Genomic DNA, 23038 nt, shown 5'->3' with positions numbered 1-23038 from the left:
GTTATCTTTAGAGTGACTGGAAGTAGGGCCGGTTCCTGGCATAAGCAACATAAGCGGCCGCTTAGGGCCACAACCAATAAGGGGGCCACATCACAGGAAGAAGATATTTTTTAAACATATTGTTACATTATGTCATGTATCCCCTATCCAAAAACTAGCGTTATTTTAATATGCTCTCCCCCTTCCTCCTTCCTCATAATCCCAAACTTCACTCCACATGACTGCCTGTACTTGATTCATGAGCAAGTCAATATGCCTCCGAAAGGAACATTTCGATTTGGTGCTACAGATTATTTTGGAAGCACACTCAGAGGGACAGAGAGAGGGATTTGATCAAATCCTCAGTGTTCATTTAAAGGACAATATATATATATATATATTTTACAAGGGTTCATATTTTAGATATTCATTAGAGAAAAGAAAAGATATGTTTTCATTTACTTCTTTCTATAATTTTTGTGATTTCAATGATTTTGATTTTCATGGGCAGATGTGACTTATGGGGGCTGGTGTAAATAGTAACAAAGCAATTTTCAGCTTATTGTGTCTAAAAATACATATTTAGCCACTTGTACACATGCACATCCACTGAAAACAAAATACTAAAATGGCTAAAACGATAGAAAGGCCAAGGACCCCTTGGTTGAGAGAGAGATGAAGCAGGGACCCCACAACCTTATCAGAGATTCCATATAGTTTAATTGTTTGACAGCACGACCATCAGTGTCTTTTGGAGTCAATTTGTGTTTTTAACCTTTCACTACGTACTTAGTCCGCTCTTTTTCCCCTCTAGACCAAAGATCTTTGCCAAAAATAGCCGATCTACAAGCTCACAACGCCTCGCAGTGCGAGGTGTTGTGAGCTTGTAGATCTGCTATTTTTGGCTAAAGAATTCTCAGAATATGGATGCTAAACGTATGGATTGTGGGTTTAACACTCAATACTTTACTGTGGGTCAAGCAAAAAGGGAGTTTATGCCATTACAGCGAGACAGGCAATCCCATACCGTGATAATGTATTGCATACATACGGTAACTATAACAAACATCACATGTATTTGAGATTCTTGAATACACACATACGTGAAGACAGAAACAAACATACACATACAATACATACATATATGAGGACAGAGGAACACATTAAGTCAGACACGTAAACACCACAGACACGCACATACAAACACGTACAGTAAGACAAGACACATACATACGTTGCAGACAGACAAAAAAACAAGACAGAGAGTATTATGAGCCATTTCCTATTCCGTCAACAGCTGTAAATAAATTGTTTAGTCTGTCAGGTCGTGTTAAAACCACTGACACACACACACAGACACGCACACGCACAAGCACACGCACAAACACACACACACACACACACACACACACACACACACACACACACACACACACACACACACACACACACACACACACACACACACACACACACACACACACACACACACACACACACACACACACACACACACACACACACACACACACGTGCAAACACGCGCACTCACACAAAGAGAGAGCTACCACAAGTAGGCCTGCGCTGGAGAGGAAGTAGGGAGCTGAAACATTGGGAGGACCAGGAAATGATGCGACAGTTGAAGAATGTTCCTTTTGCCTCAGCACCCCACTGTGAGAACATGCACGCACACACAGCACTTAGAAATTGCTATTTAATTTGTCACAATACGGAATCGATTACAGAGTGGCATTCTGTGACTTGTTGCTGGTGAATACAACTTGACAGGATCCCACAGAAAATGTCACTCCTCATCAGTGACATTATCAATAGTCCCTCCATTCTCGCCAACGGGTGGCAACTCAACACCAGATGCGGTCGCGATTCTTTGGCAGGAGCCTTGCTGTCAGCCTAAGGCTGTAAACCTACTTTATTTCAGAACTATGGCCACCATTCTTGTTTAGATCGGTGGTTTTCAAACTTTTTCATATCAAGGTTGGATTGTTTATTTGTTCATTTGAGCCACGGACCACCATTTGATGAGATGTGAACCCAGACTGGAATATTTCTGTTATCGTTGGATAACATAAGATATTCTCCACAATTCCACGCGGTATTGATGTCGGTACCATAGGAGAGATAACAGGCCAATTTTTTACAAAAATAACAATTCTTCTACATTCTCTGATTGTGTAGACTTCTTGTAAATTAAGTAATGCCGATGTTTAAGAATAACTTACTCTCAAGAGTTAAAGATCTATAAGGGTCCATTTGGTTACCAACTCTCCATCAGTTAGCTGGGGACCACCTGGAACCTCCTCAAGGACCACTGTGGTGGTCCCCGGACCACGAACCAGTGGTTTACATTTTTTGGTGTGTTCACACCGGCAGACATAGAAAGATACAAAGACACACAGCACTGTCTGTCACATCTCCACTGTCGCTTAGTAGCTGGAATTGAAATCAGCTCACCTTTTATTTGTCGATCTGTTGCTTAAGCAGCTACAAACGTTGGATGTATCTTTAGGTCTTCATGTCGCTGGCTTCCATTGGAACAGAATGGTAACCTGCATCTTTGCATCCACCAGTGTGAACTCAGCATTTAGATCCCATATCCGGGAGGTCGACTTGTGTCCAGAAACATTTGAGAACATTCATATACGTATGAAATACGTGCAAAAAGGCACGCAGGATAATTTTACATCCTTTTGTTTAATAGAATTACTATTACATTCTCATTCTTCGACTTACCCGAGTCCACAACAATTTTTAGTCCTCACGCCAATGCTTAGCAACTCAACGAGTTTCAACTTGCAACCTGACGCGTGTCACAGCAGTCCATTGCAGTGAAAAAGGGGCAGTTTGGGGATTCTGTTGGAAGTGGCTTCCGTTGCAGCATGTTGCGTTGGTAATCATGTGTGTGGCCTTGCCTTTAAGATATACAATGTTAACAGGATTGCAATGGATTGCATTGTGAACGCAGAGTGGCGAAATCTGGTTCCAAATGACAAGCAGGAACACAGACGCAGAAAGTCACCATGCATACACTTCACACAAGTAAGACGCCTCAGGGCGACAAGTGAGTCTTTGCCATCTGGCCAGTGATGTATACTGGACCAGTTACCCATATGGAGACCCCTGGTACCCATATATGGAGATCCATGTACTGTATTATGGAGATATGACCCCAAACATGCTTACTCAGCTGTTCGTTATGTGAAAGTCCTATGACATCTGACATCATACATACAATCCTTTTTATGCCCATATACATGGAGATCCCTGTCTGTAGAAACAGCCACACAGATATGGGCTGTCTTGGCCATCTGTCTTGGCCATATATGGATTCTGTTAGTGTGGTATGTTGCCGATGTGGCCCGCATATATGGGCATGAAGTCCTGTAAGATATGGGCTTAATATTGATGACATCAGGGAACTCCATATGTCCACTCCATATATGGACATAAAAGGGATTCTGTTAGTGTGGTTCTCCTGACATCAGAGTGATGTCAGAGCAGAAAACCCATAGACCGTAAAAAAGTGTACACGTCCAGACGGAGTCAGCATGTGCCGTTTCACATGCTAAACTGTGACCTTCGGTCGCAATAAGACAAACATGCAGACACGCAAACATAGAGAATGTGTGCGTACGTGCTTGGGTGTGTGTGGCTTTCGTTCTATTGTACACACTTACAGTATACACACGCACACTATCCGAAACCTAGACATATCTAGACACCAAAAGGACAAACATGCATGCAGACACTGAGAAACACACGCACAGACAAGATGCAAACAAATGCAGAAATGTATGCAGATACAGGTGCGTACGCGCACACACACACACACACACACACACACACACACACACACACACACACACACACACACACACACACACACACACACACACACACACACACACACACACACACACACACACACACACACACACACACACACACACACACACACACACAGACACACACACAGACGCACACATTCCCATTAGCGCTTCGTTCAACAAAGGCTTTGTGAAAACAGGAAGCACTTTGAGGAAGCATTTCCAGGTTGGGACAACAAAACATCCTCCACATTCCTTCCCGTCCAGAAATATATTGTATTAGCAACACATTTAAAAAGAAAACATAACATAATTCACCTCAAACACACCGTTACAGTCTAAACTCGAAAATTCCTCTACTGCTGCGTAAATTAACCGTGTCCAATCTTTGTGGGAAAAGGGCAAAAGGTTGAAACGTTGCATGGACGTTTGGAACTGCATACGCCCGCGTAGTTTAGGCTATTTATTTTATTTATTTGCTTGTAATAAACCGCCAGTCATAAAGCATGATCTAAATGCCTTAAAATGTAAATCCAACGAGTACTCGGCTGTACTTGATTATGTTTGTCAAACATAGTTTAAAAGGCCTTGCACGCATGTTGGCAGAAAATGGTTGAATGGCAACAAGAAAACTGACCAAATATAGACTTTGTATGGCCGTCTGCGACCGTTTTGCCTGGGAAGCCAGAGGACTGAATTTGGAGCACCAAATGCTTGGCTTCTAGCTCTTGGCATTGTTTTTTTTTAGCAAGGTGGGAAAACCTTGTGTGTGATACTGGTAGGTTGGACTTTAGCGTTCATCGTTCAACTCAAATCTTTGCTTCTGGGGGGTCTCAAAGTATTTTGAGATGGAGGGTCGGCGGGCCAAATACATATAATTTTGGGGGTCCCACGACTTAGAACAGGGTTTTCTTTTACCCCTGTAAATAACCTTTTCATCCACGGCACCCCTGGCACCCCTGAATGACAGTTATTTTTTTTAGAATCTTATATCATATTTCGCTATGTAAATATGCACATATTTCCACCCGAGATACAGTAGTAGGCTATGTCAAAGAGACTTTCCATTTCCATCAGAACTGACTGAATATAACTTTATACTTGACGTTTAACCACTTGAACCCCAGCATCCCCATTCTGTGGGGAAGGTTCACCGTTGTGACGCGTTGTGAGCTTGTAGATCGGCTAGTTTTGGTGAAGAGAGTTGTCTTAAACGTACAGTTGAGCCGCATCGTACATCAAATCTACATTGCACCCCTGCTGTCTCTTGCCTGTAAAAGGCTCAATTATAAAAAGCCATTTCTCCCCAGCAGTCACACAAACAGAAGGGATACTGTGCAAAAAGGGAAATCTATTGAGTAATGCTACAGAGGGCTGCCAAGACAAGCGCGCAGGGCCAAACAAATCCCTGCAGATACATTGGATCAGTCTGCACTGTTAACTGGCTTTTAATTGAGCTTAAAATAACAGTTAGCCGTGGCAGGCGCACGCAATTTATAAGACCTAGAATGGATGCACAGAGAAGCATGTGTGTGTGTTCAAACACACCTACACACATTTTATAGCCTAGTACTCCTATACACACACAAACTATAAATACATGATACATACAGTACATACTATACACTAGATTGTGTGCAAACACAGTACACATAACCTAATACAGTGGTTCTCAAAGTGGGGTCCTTGAGGGAGTTCCAGGGGGTGATGGTGGAAGGAAGAGGGTTCCACAGGGAGGCACACGCACACACACACGCCTACACTAAAGCTTGTCATCCATAATGACTTGTGGCGCCACAAATAGGACGGGGGTCCTACATACAGCCACACACCCGGTACCAACAGCCACTCTGTATCAACCCGATGTTGGACGCAGACCCCAATGTAAACAAGCCATAGTATTGCGTTCTTGGGTTTAAATCCTTTCAGTAGACCTTGTATCTGAACTGTATACCGTCTTGTGCTTTTCCTATGCGAACTGCTAATCAAATCAATCAAATCAATCCCCACACACCCCAGCTCTATACCAACCAATCCCCATTTCCCAGCTCTATATCAACCAATCCCCATATCCCAGCTCTATATCAACCAATCCCCATATCCCAGCTCTATATCAACCAATCCCCATATCCCAGCTCTGAGTCTGTACCAAGCAATCCCCTTCTATTTCATACAGAGCTGGTGGTTACAAGGCTTGGCTCCACAGTCAAAGGAGACCTGTTCCACTATAAATAATATATAACCATGAATGCTGCCAAACGCACCAATATACCAACACTTCATCCTTCCTGGCCTGGCAGAGAGAGAGAGAGAGAGAGAGAGAGAGAGAGAGAGAGAGAGAGAGAGAGAGAGAGAGAGAGAGAGAGAGAGAGAGAGAGAGAGAGAGAGAGAGAGAGAGAGAGAGAGAGAGAGAGAGAGAGAGAGAGTGTGTGTGTGTGTGTGTGTGTGTGTGTGTGTGTGTGTGTGTGTGTGTGTGTGTGTGTGTGTGTGTGTGTGTGTGTGTGCGTGCGTGCGTGCGTGCGTGCGTGCGTGCGTGCGTGCGTGCGTGCGTGCGTGCGTGCGTGCGTGCGTGCGTGCGTGCGCACGTGCGGGCATGTACGTGACGTGTGTGTGTGTGTGTGTGTGTGTGTGTGTGTGTGTGTGTGTGTGTGTGTGTGTGTGTGTGCATGTTTCTCCTGGCAGCAGTGTGTGAGTGTAAATCCCTCCATAAGGTTCCATGATCCACCATCAGTAATAACAGGCTTCTTCCAGCGCTGTGACGTGATTGGCCGAGAGTCAGGGTCAAAGGGCTCCGCGATCCCACCCACCGACCCACTCACAGTCTGGCTATTAGTGTCAGCGAGTGTCAATCACAGCTGAGTATAATTCATATAATGATGACTTATGGTGACTGTACAGTTCATGGGATGAATGCAGAGAGAATGGATCGAAACTCACAGACACACATGCACACTCGCGCTCGTACACACACAGTCTGTGCATGTGTGGTGGGAAACCCCTCTCTCCGGCAGACATGCATACCAGACAGACACTGACACACATACTGGACTTCACAGGGTAGTCAGGGTATGATGCTCATTACGGATAGCATTCCAGCAGTGTCTGTCGCTGTGTGTGTGTGTGTGTGTGTGTGTGTGTGTGTGTGTGTGTGTGTGTGTGTGTGTGTGTGTGTGTGCGCGCGCGACTGCACTGACACAGTTAATGGAACAGCTAATGTGACATTAATGCCAGATGAGGATATATTACTTCACACAGCTGTCACAGGCCGTCAGAATAAACTAAAATGATCACTGATAAAAGAAGACAGAGGAGAGGAGAGGAGAAGAGAAGAGAAGAGAAGAGAAGAGAAGAGAAGAGAAGAGAAGAGAAGAGAAGAGAAGAGAAGAGAAGAGAAGAGGGAGAGGGACAAAAACAACAACCAAATAAGAACGAGTAAAGAAAGATTAAGTATGGCGCATTAAAATAAGTGTTTTGCCATTACATGGCAGCCACACTTAATGATGAGTTAATGCACTGCCAACCCCTGCCACCGAGGGGCGGTAGAGAGCATGGAAAAACATGCTCTGCCAGTCCATTCAGAATCGGGCTCTTCTCTGCCTATGGTCAGGGACGTGCTGGCTATTGGGAAAAGCGGGACAACTCCCGAACGGCCGGTTCATTCCCGGCCGGTCCAGGCCGGCCATTAGGAAAAAAGAATTAAATAGAATGTCGGCCTTCGTTCCATTTTGGGGCTGGGTTGCCAACAAAGTAAATTGTCACTGTCGGGCAGAAACCTTGTATCTCCAAGTTTCAAATTTGTAGATTCTTTCGCAAAGCAAAGCCCTGCTTCATCATACAAGGCCGTTGCACAAACGTAGTGAAAACAGCAGATCTAACCGCAAGGCGTTGTGTGCTTGTAGATTGTCTGTTTTCACTAGTTTAAATCATTTTTAAAATGATAAACGGTTTTGGACATACAAGGTTTCCACCCGACAACGACGAAACACAACTCACGTAATTGGCCCACTGGCTTGTCACTTTGTCACAAATCCTTGAGTAGCAGCAGCGCTATAGAGAGAGAGATCTCTCTCTATAGCACGCAATGAGGGCCTCTACAACTCTTTTTCCCAGGCTGAATCAGGGGTCCAGCATGTCCCTGCCTATGGTTATCCTTTGAGTCACAGCCAGGAGTGGCCAACATCACACTGACCCCACAGACACCAGCCAGAAACACCCTGTTGGAAGGGAAAGTCCCCCCAGACATCACCATGCCACGCCGACAAAAGAAGGCAGAATGTGAAATGTGCCTGCTATTAGCTGTGCTTCCTGAACCCAGCTATGAGCCAGGAACTGTGGCAGTCAGTCTGGGTGGGAAACCTTACTCCTTCTACCAAAGAAAAAAAAGAAAATCCTCCTCATCTCCATATCCTCAAGAGTGTACAAATGGAACCAATTGTGAAGCTTCTATTTTTTTGTGTACTTTCTATTTTGTTGAAATAAGAGTCATAGAGTTAAACCACTTAAACCCTTTACTTGGTTGACCGGAGTTCCTCAGGGCTCTATACTAATGTCTCCTGGTGATGTGAGAAGGAAAGGTGGTAACCATTTTCTATTTCCTTAAAAGCCAGGAATAACAACTACAGTATATATGGAGCCTATACATTGCATGTAGGTGATTGCCAATATATATATATTTTTTGGGGGGGAAAGTGCTCATTTTGGTTCAACCAACGTCCAGTGTATGTGCAAGGTTGCAAAACAAAACAAATGCACTTTTTTTTGGATATATTCTTGTGGCTAATGGATAATATTTAGTGGAGAGAGAGGAAAACAGGAGAGGGAGACGGGGAGTGACACGCAGCAAAGGTCATCGGGATTCGAACCCGTGGCGCTCTTTTTGGGCTGTGTGTGCCCAAAGCGATGCCTGGGCATTGTGCGGCCCGGGGGCCATTCACTCTTACCGGCCTGTGTAGGGCTAATGGCAAATTACAAAATAAACACAGTTTCTAATGTTACCTCATGCATGGACTAAAGCTGCATTGCTTTTATTTTAAAGTTTTTTATTCACGTACATATGGGCGCAATGCGTACATCAGCGTGTGTGATCATTGGATCGTTGTCTCAAAAACAAGCAGGTGGTCAAGACGACCTGCCTTACCTTACCCATCAAAAATGGCTAAAGTGGCTAAAAAAAGAAAAGTCGATGCCGAATGCCGGGTAAAAAGTACTTATTTACTGAAGTCGGAGGTAAAGCCGTGTGTTTAGTTTGCGGGGAGCACATCTTGCCTTTTGGCCCGGCCCTCCACAATATGTTCTGTTGTTCATGTGGCCCCATGGAAAAAAATAATTGCCCACCCCTGCCTTTGAGGCTCAGGAGGAACGCCCGAGCAAAGCCACTAGGTGGCGAGGGCCGGCCCTGAGCCACTGTTTCTACTGAGGTAGCGGCTTAATAGTTTGGTGACGTCACGTCCTACTGGCAAGTCTCCTACTTGCTCACTAAACGGCCCTCGATGATTCAAAACAAACATCACAGATGCTTTGGCTGGCGCACGCGCACACACACGCACATGCACACACGCACACACACACACACACACACACACACACACACACACAGGCACAGGCACAATCAGACAACACACCCTTAACCGGTCTGCGTTTGTCGGCTTCCTGTTTGACACCCTTGGAGGTCAAAGGTTCCTTCCTGTGACACATTCTCTACATCTGAGAAGAATGTTCTTGTGTGTGTGTGTGTGCATGCGTGCGCTTGTGTGTGCATGCATGCGTGCACGTGTACTTATTAAGGATGCTCAAAAGATCCAGATGGCTGGGAGTGCCCGCTGGCCTACCGGTCCAGACGCATACCACCTAGGCTCGGTGTAGCCTGACAGCGTGTCACTGGTTCGAGTCCCGATCCAGACTATGCGTGTCACTCCCCATCTCTCTCCCCGTTTCCTGTCAGTCTACTGTCCTATCAATAAAGGCAGGGGTCTTCAACAGGGGGTCTTCAGAGTTACTAGAGGGGGGTCCTCCAAATCTTCCAATCTTTTTATATGAACCACTTGAACCCTAATGTCCAAATTCTGAGAACTGTAGCCAAAAATAGCCTATCTACGAGCTAGATCGGCTATTTTCGGCAAAGAGGTTTGGTGTAGAGGGGAAAAAGAGCAGACTAAGTACAGAGGTCAAGTTTATTAGGTAATGACGGCTCAAGTGGTTGAGTATCTGAAAACACAAATTGACACGAATCCAACATACACTGTTGATTGTGCTGTCAAACGATGAAACTATATGGAATCTATGAAAAGGTTGTGGGGGGTCCCTGCTTCATCTCTCTCTCAACTAAAGGGTCCTTGGCCTGAAAACATTGAAGACCTCTGAATAAAGGCATAAAAGCCCCTCCTTTCCTTCATCGTCCCTCCTCTCCTCCTCCCTTGTCCTCTATTAGAGCATCTTCCTTCCTTCCCTTCCCATACTACTGGGTACAAACAAGACGTCAGCCCTTCCAGGTCGGTGCAACATTAAAGATATGCAGCTGGTGAGAACAATAAGCAATAAGCAGCGTTGTCGCCTTTGAAGTCTGCAACTGTACACAGGGAAAATGTGTGTATCCTAATGTCTATTAGTGCGTCAATGATTTTGTGCACGTGTGCGTGCGTGCGTATACGTCTGTGTTCACATTGGCAGCTACAGCGCTACAGTCTGCGATTCATTTTCGGTGGAAGCCAGCGACATGAAAACATCCAACACAACACAAATAAAGTTGAGCTGGCTTCAACTTGACAACCAGCAGCCTACAAAGCTACAAACAGGACCAAGTGTTGTTTCACTGTTTTCCACTCTCTCCACACAATAAAAGTTGGAAAACGAATCATTTCCATCAGCCAGATTTCCCGCTCGTTTTAACCCAAGCCTTTATATGTTTTCCTTCATGTTCTCGCTCGTTGAGCGAACGCTCGATGGCATCAACGAGCACGTTGCACACAGGGGCGTCGGACCAAGTTCTGGGCCCTGGGTACAAGGTCACGGCGGGCCCCCCATTATTTTGTGAACTAACTATTGAAAAATAGCAGATATACAAGCTCACAGCGCGGCACCGAGTGCCGCGCTGTGAGCTTGTAGATCTGCTATTTCTATGTCAGTGATGCTCAAACATTTTCATGTGAAGGACCCCTGACATTATATGTATTTGGCCACGGACCCCTATCTCAAAATATTTAGTTCCAGGGACCCCCCAGAAGCAAACTTTTGAGTTACTAATGTTCACTTAAAAAATACATATATTCAAAGATTTGCCCACATTTTCACGACTTTTAAAAAATAGCAGATATACAAGCTCACAGCGCGGCACTCAGTGCCGTGCTGTGAGCTTGTGTAATGTGTATCTGCTATTTTTCAATAGCTAAAGTATAAAATAATTAAGGTCCCTCCACCTTGGGCCCTAGTAACTCAGTCCCACTGACCCCCCTTGTGACGCCCCTGGTTGCACAACAGATATTGTGCGTTCAGTGCATTGCTTTGTACGCACGCGCGTGCGTGTGTGTGTGTGTGTGTGTGTGTGTGTGTGTGTGTGTGTGTACCTTCGGACGGTAATCTTCAGTATCCTGTAGGATCCCTTGATGAGGATGAGAGCTTCCTGTCTGCTGCCGTAGAGGGCGGAGCCATTTATGTTAATGAGCTCGTCTCCCACCCTCAGCTTCTTGCACTGGGCGGCCTTCCCTCCGTCTTCAATCTGCAGAGAGAGAGAGAGAGAGAGAGAGAGAGAGAGAGAGAGAGAGAGAGAGAGATTATTTTTAATATGCATGGATTAAACAAAATAAAATGTCCTAAATAATGGACTCCTAATGTGCGATTTGGGAAACAAGTGTCTGTGAAAGGAAGATGCTTCCGCACATACCGCCAGTTCGACCACTTCAAATGCTCTAATCTTAAAATAATAACCGAAAGTAGCCGATCTACGAGCTCTCAATGCATTGCAGCAGACGCAATATCTTCTATTTTCGCTGCGCAACATGCCTCCATTAGAACAGTGGTTCTCAACCTGTGGGTCGGGACCCCCAGAGGGGTCCCCAAATTATTTTGGGGGCTCCCCAGATGTTTAGCTAAATGTTAACATTGTTTTGTCACTCAACAGTAAACAAACCAACATACAGTATAAGTCTATACAGGGTATCTGCACATTTCTAAAGTGACAATTTAAGGACTTTAAAGACCTTTTTAGTTCCTCTGGTCAAACATCGGTCAAACTGTCAAATATTAGAGGCAGAAATTGTGAAAATAGCTGATCTACATGTAGATCGGCTATTTTCACAATGGAATAGATTGAGTCAAACTAAATGTAATGCCAACTACTAGCATTCCAAGTGCTTGTCAGGGTGGGAGGATCCCCAGTTAAAATATGATTCTTTTCGGGGTCGCGGCCTAAAAAGGTTGAGGACCACTGTATTAGAAGACATTCTGGCTGCAATGGAATCCAAAGGTCTGAAAGTAACTTTAATCCATGAATATGTTTGATAAATCGCATTGGTTTTCTCCTGTGTGTTATATGAAAATGATTAGTCATATGTTACACGGTGTGTATTGTAGGGTATATCATGTGTCGTGTATGTTGGGAGAAGCATATGAAATGGATACCTGAAGAGAGAGAGACAGAGAAACCATTCATGGTATACATAGCATATTGACACATTGGTGTGAAATGTGCACACACACACACACACACGCACACACACGCACACGTGAACAAATATGTGCTCAGAATCATCTGAACACATTCATTCCCATTCCAGTTTAAAAAAAGAGCAGGAAATTCCTTTTTTTTTTTTAAATAGACACATTGGTGTGAAATATGTCCACAGAACAGAACACATTCATTCCCATCGCAAGTTAAAAAGGTAGGAGAAAGACCTTCCTAACCTTAAAAAAAAATCACACTCGTGTGAACTGAGCGGTGGAGGCTGCGTGTGTGTGTGTGTGTGTGTGTGTGTGTGTGTGTGTGTGTGTGTGTGTGTGTGTGTGTGTGTGTGTGTGTGCGCGCGCGAATGTGAGTGTGAATGTGAGTGTGCCTGGCCTCAGTGGCCTGAACAACAGCTCCCCTCCCTTAACAACGTGGTCATAAAAGGTACTGCAGGCTACATACAGACAGACACGCACGCACCCACACACACGGCCACGTATAGGAGACGGCTCCACCGCTCAAAAAAGAATGGGATGGGATGGGATATGGGCAGAGATATTAAACGATTGGAGGAAATGCAAAAAGGAAAAGGGGAAAAATTATGAGGGAAAAATAAAATGATCAGGAGAGAGGAAGAAAGAGGGCGTCTGATGGAGGGAGAGACAGAGAGAAGCAGTGGTGTAAGAACTAAGTACTTTTACTTCTACTCCACTACACATCCCAGATGCAAACATTGTACTTTTTACTCCACTGCAATTATTTGAAAACTTAAGTTACTAGTTGCTTTGTAGATTTAGATGTACATTTTGGCCATTTGAAAATCTACAAGCCCACAATTGAGAGCTTGTAGATCAGCTATTTTCAAAAGATCTTTTATACATTTTATACAATTTAAAACTTGTGAAATGGGACATTCTTCATGATGAGTACACTTTTGGAACTTAAAGTACATTTTGATAGCAATACTTTTGTACTTTTACTCAAACTAAATCTTAAGTTCGGGACTTTTGCTTGTAACAGAGTATTTCTACATTGGACTATAGATACTTTTACATAAAAAAGGAATACTTTTTTTCCACCACTGGAGAGAAGAGACAGAGAGATGTATTGAATGACAGAGAGAAAGGGGGGATAGGTCACTGTGGAACTGGCAAAGTGAAGATGGATGTCTGTGACCACAAGCTCATTTTTAGACTGGTCACTCCGAGACGCTTTTAACCCTGACCCAGACACTTTCTCATTTAAAACCCTCCCATTTTGGACTCCAGAGACCTTTTCTTTTTTTTTTTTCAAGCAGGGTCCGTTGTTCCCACGGCAACGGTCGGTGCCCCCACAAAACATGTCCGACAACGTCCAACACATTCTGTACCAAAAACATCCACACACAAAAAAAAAAGCCAGCAAATTCCACTGTAATGGGCTCTGGTTTCAGTTGGTGTGTGTGTGTGTGTGTGTGTGTGTGTGTGTGCGTGTGTGCGTGTGTGCGTGTGTGTGTGTGTGTGTGTGTGTGTGTGTGTGTGTGTGTGTGTGTGTGCGATTGTCCGAATGTGCGATGTGGATTTTGTTATTCCTCCCCTTGTTTGCATGTCTGCATGTCTTCAAAACACTGTTATGTTCATGCCTCGGTTCCTTGTGTGTGTGTGTATGCATGCATTCATGTTTGTATGTGTGTGCGTGTGCACGTGCGTGTGTGTGTGTGTGTGTGTGTGTGTGTTGTATGCAGTTTACAGCAGTAGTGCTGTGTGTTGTGTTGTGTCACAGGCACAGTGCGTGTTGTGAATGTACTGTATTTGTGGAATGTTTTCGGTGCGGTCATTGGGGCTAAAGGGGAGGGCAGGAGATGTCTGTGGTGATTGACTCGCTCACCAACATACACCACTCACACACACACCATGAACAACTCACACACACATGCACGCACCATGGTAAATGGTGCATTTATATAGCGCCTCTATCCAAGGCGCTTTACATAGATTGTGCATTACATTCACCCATTCACACACACATTCATACACCGACGGCGGAGGAAACCATGCAAGGCACCAACCTGCTCACCGGGAGCAACTAGGGGTTCAGAGTCTTGCTCAAGGACTCTTCCACACTAACTCTGAGGGAGCCCGGGATCGAACTGGTGTCTGAGTTCTCAGATGGCAACTCTACCCCTGAGCCATGCCGCCTCATGTATACAGAGTCAGACACACGTGCACTATACACCACTCATTCAGACTAGGGATGGGACGATATGAAAATGTCATACCACGATTATGATCAAAAGAAATCGTGATTTACGATATTATCACAATAATCAACATTAATCAACATCCATTACCTATTATCCTGGGGCGGAACATTTAGCAATGTGGCGCGTTGTGAGCTTGTAGATCTGCTATTTTTTGGCAAAGACATTTGATAGAGAGTGAAAAAAAGACTGTATCAACATACGTATATTATAAGTCCCTTTTACCAATTATAGAGGGTTTAAGTGGTACCGGATATGCAGCTCGGCAAATAAAAGGTGAATTGATCCCAGTGCATGACGGAGGACAATATCACGATGAATGAAATCTCCACGATACGATTATCGTGAGTGTTTTTTATCGCGATAAGCGCATCCCATCCCTAACACAGACACACACGGATAAACAGACTTACAGAGTATCTGCCCCCCAAGTAAGGATGAGACAGAAACTGCGGTTAAAACAGTGACAGAGACAGAGAAAATGAGTGGCTTCGATTAAAAAAACAGCTACAGACGAGACGGAGATGGTTCTGTTTATCCGTCCGTTTACGGGGGTGCCGTGTCTGACAGTCCAGCGGGGCTTTGGCGGACGTTCAGAGGCCGCTGTCAGTGCCGGGCGGATCCGAACCGTTCCTCTTAAAACTTAACAAGGCCGGCTGTTAGCGCTGCACAATTAACCCATTTAGGCCTGAACACATGATTATTACGCAATATTTTATGCTTTAAATATTAAAAAATAGCAGATATACAAGCTCACAGCGCGGCACTGAGTGCCGCGCTGCGAGCTTGTAGATCTGCTATTTTTGAAAAAGTCGTGAAAATGTGTGCAAATCTTTGAATATATGTATTTTCAAAGCGAACGTTTGTAACTCAAATTTTGCTTCTGGGTGGTCCCTGAAACTAAATATTTTGAGATGGGGGTCCGTGGCCAAATTCATATCATTTTTGGGGTCCTTCACATGAAAAGGTTTGAGAACCACCTATGCATGCATATGTAGACACATGCATGCATAGATGGACCTTTTCTTTGACGATGGCTGGCCAGATTGCTGACATAGAAACATAGGTTTTTCAAAAAAACCTTAGAAGGATTCAAAAGACACTTATAGAATCGGGTCAAAATTCTAATTTTCACGATTTTTCAAAAATAGCAGATCTACAAGCTCGCAGCGCGGCACTCGGTGCCGCGCTGTGAGCTTGTATATCTGCTATTTTTCAATAGTTAAAGCATAAAATAATGATACACAAAATGTGTACCCGTTCTGAATGGGTTAAAACCCCTTCCCCAAGAATGTGCATCGTCGTCCTCAAGAACACAAGAACCCAACTGCGGTTTACACAAAGAACAAGAGGACCGGGACGGATGTTTCAGAAGAACCTCTTGATTATTACTGACGTCATGGTTCTCATGTTGAGTTGGGATCCAAACCGGAGGAACCGTATCCAACATTGTAGGAGCCCGGAGTCGGTTCCATTACATTTGGAATTGTTTTACGGAAACCGATTCTGTCACATTGTCAGAACTGGTATGTTGTGGATTCTTTTAGGTCTGCTATACAAGCACAGGCGTAGAGTTGCTGTCTTAGAACACAGAGGGTTCCCAGCTCGGTCCCGGGCTCCCCCAGAGTTAGTGTCAAAGAGTCCTTGAGCAAGACTCTGAACCCCTAGTTGCACCCAGTGAGCAGGTTGGTGCCTTGCATGGTTTCCTCCGCCATCGGTGTGTGAATGTGTGAGTGAATGGGTGAATGTAAACGCACAATCTTCCTGAAAAGTACAAAGGTATTGGCATCAAACTATACAACCAAATAGTGCCAAAAGTAAAAAATACTAAAATGTTTTAAAATAGCAGATCTACAAGCTCACAACGCAAAGTCACCGATTTAGTGCTGTTTCAAAACCCCATGACGATAGTCTGGTCGTTTATTGTTGGGGGCCAGGGTTTTCCTGTGTTAATCCGGGGCTGTGTACAGCTCGAGCTAATCTATTTCACACAGACCGAGGCCATCATTCAAGGTGGATTACGATGTTTCTTTGCATAAGTAAAGCCTTGAGCAAACCAGAAGTGGATGTCAGGTTACCTCCTCTGAGAAGCAGAACCTCTGCCTGCACACTTCCAGAAAAAAAAAAGGAACCCAGCGTTCCCAGTATGGTGGAACACCTGGTAAAGCAAAGATTAATGTCACATATCGTCGTTGTCCGATGAAAACCTTGTATCTCCAAAACCGCTCGTTTTGCATTTATCATTTTAAAAATGATTTAAACTAGTGAAAACAGCCGATCTACAAGGACACAACGCCTCGCGGTGCGAGGCGTTGTGTGCTTGTAGATCTGCTGTTTTCACTACTTTTGTGCGACGGCCTTGTGTGATGAAGCAGGGCTTTGCTTTGCGAAAAATGTACACATTTGAAACTTGGAGATACGAGGTTTCTGCCCGACAGTGACGATATACAGTGTTATAGACGCTACGCTTTGCTCTGCTCTCGCTACTGAACCAAATGAAATGTGTATCTCTTTCAGACGCGACAACCGTACATGTTGTTTGGGGTTACCCAGGGCTTTTGAACAGTGTTCACGAGTCCTTTGGTAATGGGCCTTGGGTCGCCTATAAAAGATTAAATAAGGGTCATATAAAACAGAATTCCAAACCTTTCAAAAACGTTTAAATCATCATAGTTACAAGGTGGATATTTTGCTCTCCAGTGTAGACAGGGGCCCTGGCCCTTGTTCCCTCACACTCACTCCCCGTTGCAGCAAAAGGGAGGAATGCATGGCATGGAAAAAGATTTCAGATTTTGTGGTTGCTTAGTCATGTAGGCACACACACACACACACACACACACACACACACACACACACACACACACACACACACACACACACACACACACACACACACACACACACACACACACACACACACACACACACACACACACACACACACACACACACACACACACACACACACACACACACACACACACACACACACACACACACAGAAATGTATGCATTACTACAAGCAACATGAGTAAATGCGAGAACACAAGACACACACACACTCGCACACACAAATAGGAGACGATTCAATGCCTTCTAATGCAAAGCGAGTCCACTCGCTGTTTTAGTGTACATTTACTGTACTGTGTGCTAGGGATCGGACGATATGACATTTTCATATCACGATTATTGGGACAAAAGAAATCGCGATTTACGATATCATCGCGATAATCAAAATCCATTATCCTGGGGTGGAACATCTGCCAAAAAATAGCAGTCATTGTGAGTGTTTTTTATCACGGTAAACGATAATATCGCATATCGTCCCATCATAATTGAATTCTGAGTCTGAGTGTACTGAAAATTGACCCTAAAGGTTACGGGTCTATTCGTTCACTCACAGAGTTAAAACAACACTTTACTGAAAGGAGGGAGAGAGAGACAGACAGACAGACAGACAGACAGACAGACCGACAGAGAGAGAGAGAGAGAGAGAGAGAGAGAGCTACTGCAGTGGTTCTCAACCTTTTCAGGCCGCAACCCCCGAAAAATAATCATATGTGCACTGGGGACCCCCCAAAATAATCATATGATAAATGGGACCCCCACCCCCATTGCTGCTAATGTGGCATTTTCTTCTCCGTTCCCTTTCTCTCTTTCCATCCTTTCTTTACCGCAACTCCTCACAACCTTTCATCCTCTCTCTCGGAGATAAGCAACCTTCACATTGCATACACACATTTAGAAGGCAACGGTAGCCAATCAGGAGGGAATATGGGAAATGGGACAGATCCATGTTGATGACATGACTTTAGAGATGCTGTGTACGGCTTTGCATGATTTTAGGGCAAAATCTGTAGGAGCAGTGTCCAAAAATGTGTATTTTAGGCCTCATGGTGGAGCTAGAAGAGGACCATGTGAGAAATGAGGGGGTGGTTTGGTAGCCAAGGAGTGTGTGTGCAAAAGGCATTCATCGGGGCAACGGTGGCGGAGATACGAGTAGGGGAAAAGTGTGATGTGACGGACAGAATGACTGACAGACTGACCGACGGACGGACAGACAGACAGCCGGTGGAGGTTTTGATAGTAACTGCGACCTGACGGTCGCAAACAATTGGCATGCCCTGAGACCACAGTGGCCTTAATGCCCCAGCTGAGAGCTGACTGTACCACTTTCTCCTCTGTCTCTTTCTGGTCATGTAGACACCGGTGTCTTTTGTTGAGATTCTGAATTCATACTTTAACTCTCCTGAGTCCCCATCTTTAAACCAATCCAGGGACTTTGATTGGTGCAGGGCTCATCATGGATCAGATTGTAAATTATACTTTATTTCACTTATTAAATGATCCTTAACCCTTACATTTCAATTATTTAACTAAGATCTTGTCTTATTTGATGGCCTTCCTGCCCTGGCATTCGGCCTTGTGCCCCAAAGAAATGAACAACACTAAAGGCCAAGTAGCCTGATGGTGACAGTACAGCACTCTCACTCCCTCTCTCTCCCTTTCTCCCCCCTCCATGGTTTCATGGCTTCTCTCTGAGTCTCCAGTAAAAGAAAATAGCTCTTTATTCTGATGAGGTGCCATGGAGACACACCTCTGTGCTGGCTCTGTGTTGAGACTGGTGGCCAGACTTCTCTCTCTCGCTTTCTGCATCCTTTCTCTGGGTTTTCTGTCGTTCCCCAGTGGCTCACAGAAACGCTGCCACAATAAAACTCTTGCAGGGTGGGACTTTCAATGCTCTGCTTTTTGGTCAGTTGTCGTTTTATCACTCTCAATGTACTCCTTCGCTCTCGCTGTTGTCGGGCAGAAACCTCTTAGTTTTATCTTTTTCGTAAAAAATTAAAGCCGTCACACAAAAGTACCAATTCCACAAGCTCGAAACGTGGCGTGAAGCAACACGCTTTGAGCTTGTAGATCTGACACTTTTGCAAAAAATGAATATTTGAATCCTGAAAAGTTACTGGTTTTGGGTTTCCACCTCAGAGACCATATATCAAGGGCAAGTTGGAGCGCAAAGGGTGCAAGTGACATTTTCAAAATATAGATTGCTTATACATATTGTTTCTAATGAAATAATTACATACAATGGAACACTGTCCTGTAAAATTCTGAGCATTTCACTCACGCCCTTTGCGCTCCAAGCCCTCGATATATAAACCTCTCATAGACGTAAAGTTAATTCACTCATTTCCACTATGTTCCCCTATAACTCTCTCGCTCGCCCTCTTTTCCACCTATAAATTCACTCGTTATGGCCCGTGAAAATAAAAGCTATTTCCAGAGAGCAATTCTTGTGCCCAAAGTCAGAGGACACAAGCACACACGCGCACGCGCAAGCACACGCGCACACACACGCACACGCACACACACACACACACACACACACACACACACACACACACACACACACACACACACACACACACTCACACACACACACACTCCCTGTCGTGCACAAAAACACATCCACTCAGGAACACAGGAATAAATGCACGAACACACGGTGGTGTAAAAAGTACTCAAGTAGAAGTACAGAATTTGAAATAGTAAAAGTACAAAAGTATCTGCATCAAAATGTACTTAGTACCAAAAGTAAAAGAACTCATTACACAGAATGTCCCATTTCAGGTTTTCCATTTCAATGTATAAAACTCTTTTGTGGTTTTGAAATAACAATCAATCTACAAAGTAACTAGCAACTAAAGTTTTCAAATAAATGTAGTGGAGTAAAAGTACAATATTTAGATCCGAGCTGAGTAAAATTAAAAGTACTGGACATTGGTAATAAAGTACAAGACCTCAAAATGTTACTGAAGTACAGAACTTAAGTAAATGTACTTTACACCCCTGCAAACACATACACCGAAGGAATCAGTGTCTTGCTAAAGGACACTTCGATAGCAACTCTGGAGGAGCCCGGATTCGAACTAGCAACCTTCCGGTTTCCAATCGGCCAATCTACTCCTGAGCCACTGCCGCCCCGCAGTACACACACGTGCGCGCACACGCACGCACACACACCCTACATAATGATATGTAGACACATGCATGCATAGATGTATACAAGCATTACATAGACCGACACCGCGCTTAGTTTACATCCTCTCTCTCCCCTCCGTCTCCACGTTGCATCATTTCCCCCCTTTTCTCACCGAGAAAATTCCCAAACATGGTCCGTTTACGAGCGCAAACACACAGTGGGGAAAATGACCGCTCATTACCCAGCTATGTTTGTGGACTTACATTAAAGTCAATTAGGCTGGTGTGGTGGCAGTAAAACATTCACACACACACACACACACACACACACACGCACACACACACACGCACGCACGCACGCACGCACGCATGCAAGCACGCACACACAAAAACACAATTATCAATGTACCATTAAGAACTAGTGAGAGAGACAGAGATGGATGGAGAGAGTGAGAGAGATTGGACAGAGAGATGAAGAGAGCGCGAGACGAAGCAGGGAGTGATAGGGAGGGGGTGAGACGAGGAGTTAGGAGAGGATGGAAACAGTGTTCATAATTTCGTCCAAAAAAGTTTGTCGTCTACCTTTTTTCACTTTTCATAATTTTGTCAAAACACAAACTAACTGACTGACTAAAATGTTAGGCAGTGACTTATTTTTTATATCGACAAAATCAACTGTAGATTTAATCGACTATTTTTTTGAAGATTTGTTTTGGGGCTTTTATGCCTTTATTGATAGGAGAGTAAACTGACAGGAAATGGTCGTCGGGATCGGGACTTGAACCCGCGACGCGCCGTCAGGCATCAGAGGTATGCGCCTGGACCGGTAGTCCAGCGGGCGCCCTTGTCGACTAAAATGTTAGAATATTTAGTTGAATAAAACTTAAACTTGTCAGACGACTAAAATAAATGACATGTTCAAAAGACTATGACTAAAACTAAATCCAAATGTTGCTGTCTAAATTGACACTGGATGGAAAGAGGCGAGATGGAACGAGGGAGCGTGGAATGGAGGGAAGAATCAAGGGAGGAGAGGAAAGATCGAGTGAAGGAGGAGGATGGAGAGAAGGCGGCGAGGAAAGGAGGGAGGGAGAGTGGAAGGAGGAGGCGAACACATGGACCACGGGGCCATGGGAAGGAGAAGCAAGGGAGAATCCTTGAGGAAGGAAAGGAGATAAGGAGAGAGAGAGAAGGGTGAAAGGGTGAATAGCTTCTGGTCTGGAACACGTGCGTGCATGCTTGCGTGTACGTGCACACACACCTGCCTTCTGTGCCCACTGCCCATTATAAACTCGACTGCTTTCTAATTACAGTCCACATACCTGCTTTCTAGGTTAAGTACATAAAAACCTGCAGGTGTGTCCGTGTGCGCGCGATGTGACCTATGAAGTCATAATCCGGTGTTCATATGTTGTCTCAGGCATAGATCAAAGCCATGACGTCTTAAAACTTGACATCATGGCTTTTTTATGGCAGTGTACAGTACACAGCACAGTAACAGGGACACATTATGAAGCAAACTAAATGAACGCAGTACTTATAATGACAGGCATTTCTACTCTGAGAGACCTGACACACACGTGCACACACACACACACACACACACACACACACACACACACACACACACACACACACACACACACACACACACACACACACACACACACACACACACACACACACACACACACACACACACACACACACACACAGGCAATTGGGGAGGGTAATTAAGGGATTTGGGGCAGTTATTGGTCAGTAATAAGCATGAAACTGACCTAAATAAGATTCCAAAAGTTGTCTGTCGACTGCCCTGCGGGTAATATGGTTTCTGCTAGGAGGGCTCATACACCAACGTGATAACCTATTCCTTCCTTCCACTAAGGCTTGTCTACTCCGAGGCAGTGCACTTGTCTACAGTACATACATGCAAGGCCATCTGCTGCTTGGAGCGCACGCTCACAAGCACCTCAAGGACTCTCTGTGGTGTACCTGATTCGTTTGGAAGAGATTTCAAAAGTCATGAATTCGTTGTAAATCCTTGCACATATTCAGGACATCGAGTGAGCCAAAACGGGAGGTTGAGTGAACCAAAATGAGCGCTCCTCCTGACCTGTATCCCTCTCATCCTATAGGATAATCTCTCGCTCCCAAGTTTTGTACCGCTACGCTATCGTAGACAGCAAATAATACAAATAGCCATGACTATCACGGAGGTAGAAAGAGAAGGTCCCTTGTACAGTGTGTGCACTGTGTAGGTCTGCCACCACACTGGTTTTCACCTGGTAAAAATGTATTTGACTCAATTTGAGCCAAAATGATGTTTTTAATCCA

General features: G+C 44.6%; 1 protein-coding gene across 1 annotated transcript in view; it reads right to left on the bottom strand.

Moving 5' to 3' along the window:
- Window positions 1-23038, bottom strand: part of shroom4 (shroom family member 4) — a gene marked incomplete at both ends in the record, with an annotated part of 131606 nt that overhangs the window by 77022 nt on the left and 31546 nt on the right. The window contains one exon of the mRNA XM_080741643.1: window positions 11384-11535. Within this exon, the coding sequence (XP_080597769.1) occupies window positions 11384-11535 (152 nt within the window). The remainder of the gene's footprint in view (window positions 1-11383; window positions 11536-23038) is intronic.

The sequence above is a fragment of the Nannobrachium achirus genome (genome assembly GCF_963921795.1).
Source record: "Nannobrachium achirus genome assembly, chromosome: 14".
Taxonomy (NCBI): Eukaryota; Metazoa; Chordata; class Actinopteri; order Myctophiformes; family Myctophidae; genus Nannobrachium; species Nannobrachium achirus.
The sequence above is the reverse complement of the archived record's forward strand: the minus strand, read 5'-3'. Positions and strand labels throughout refer to the sequence as shown.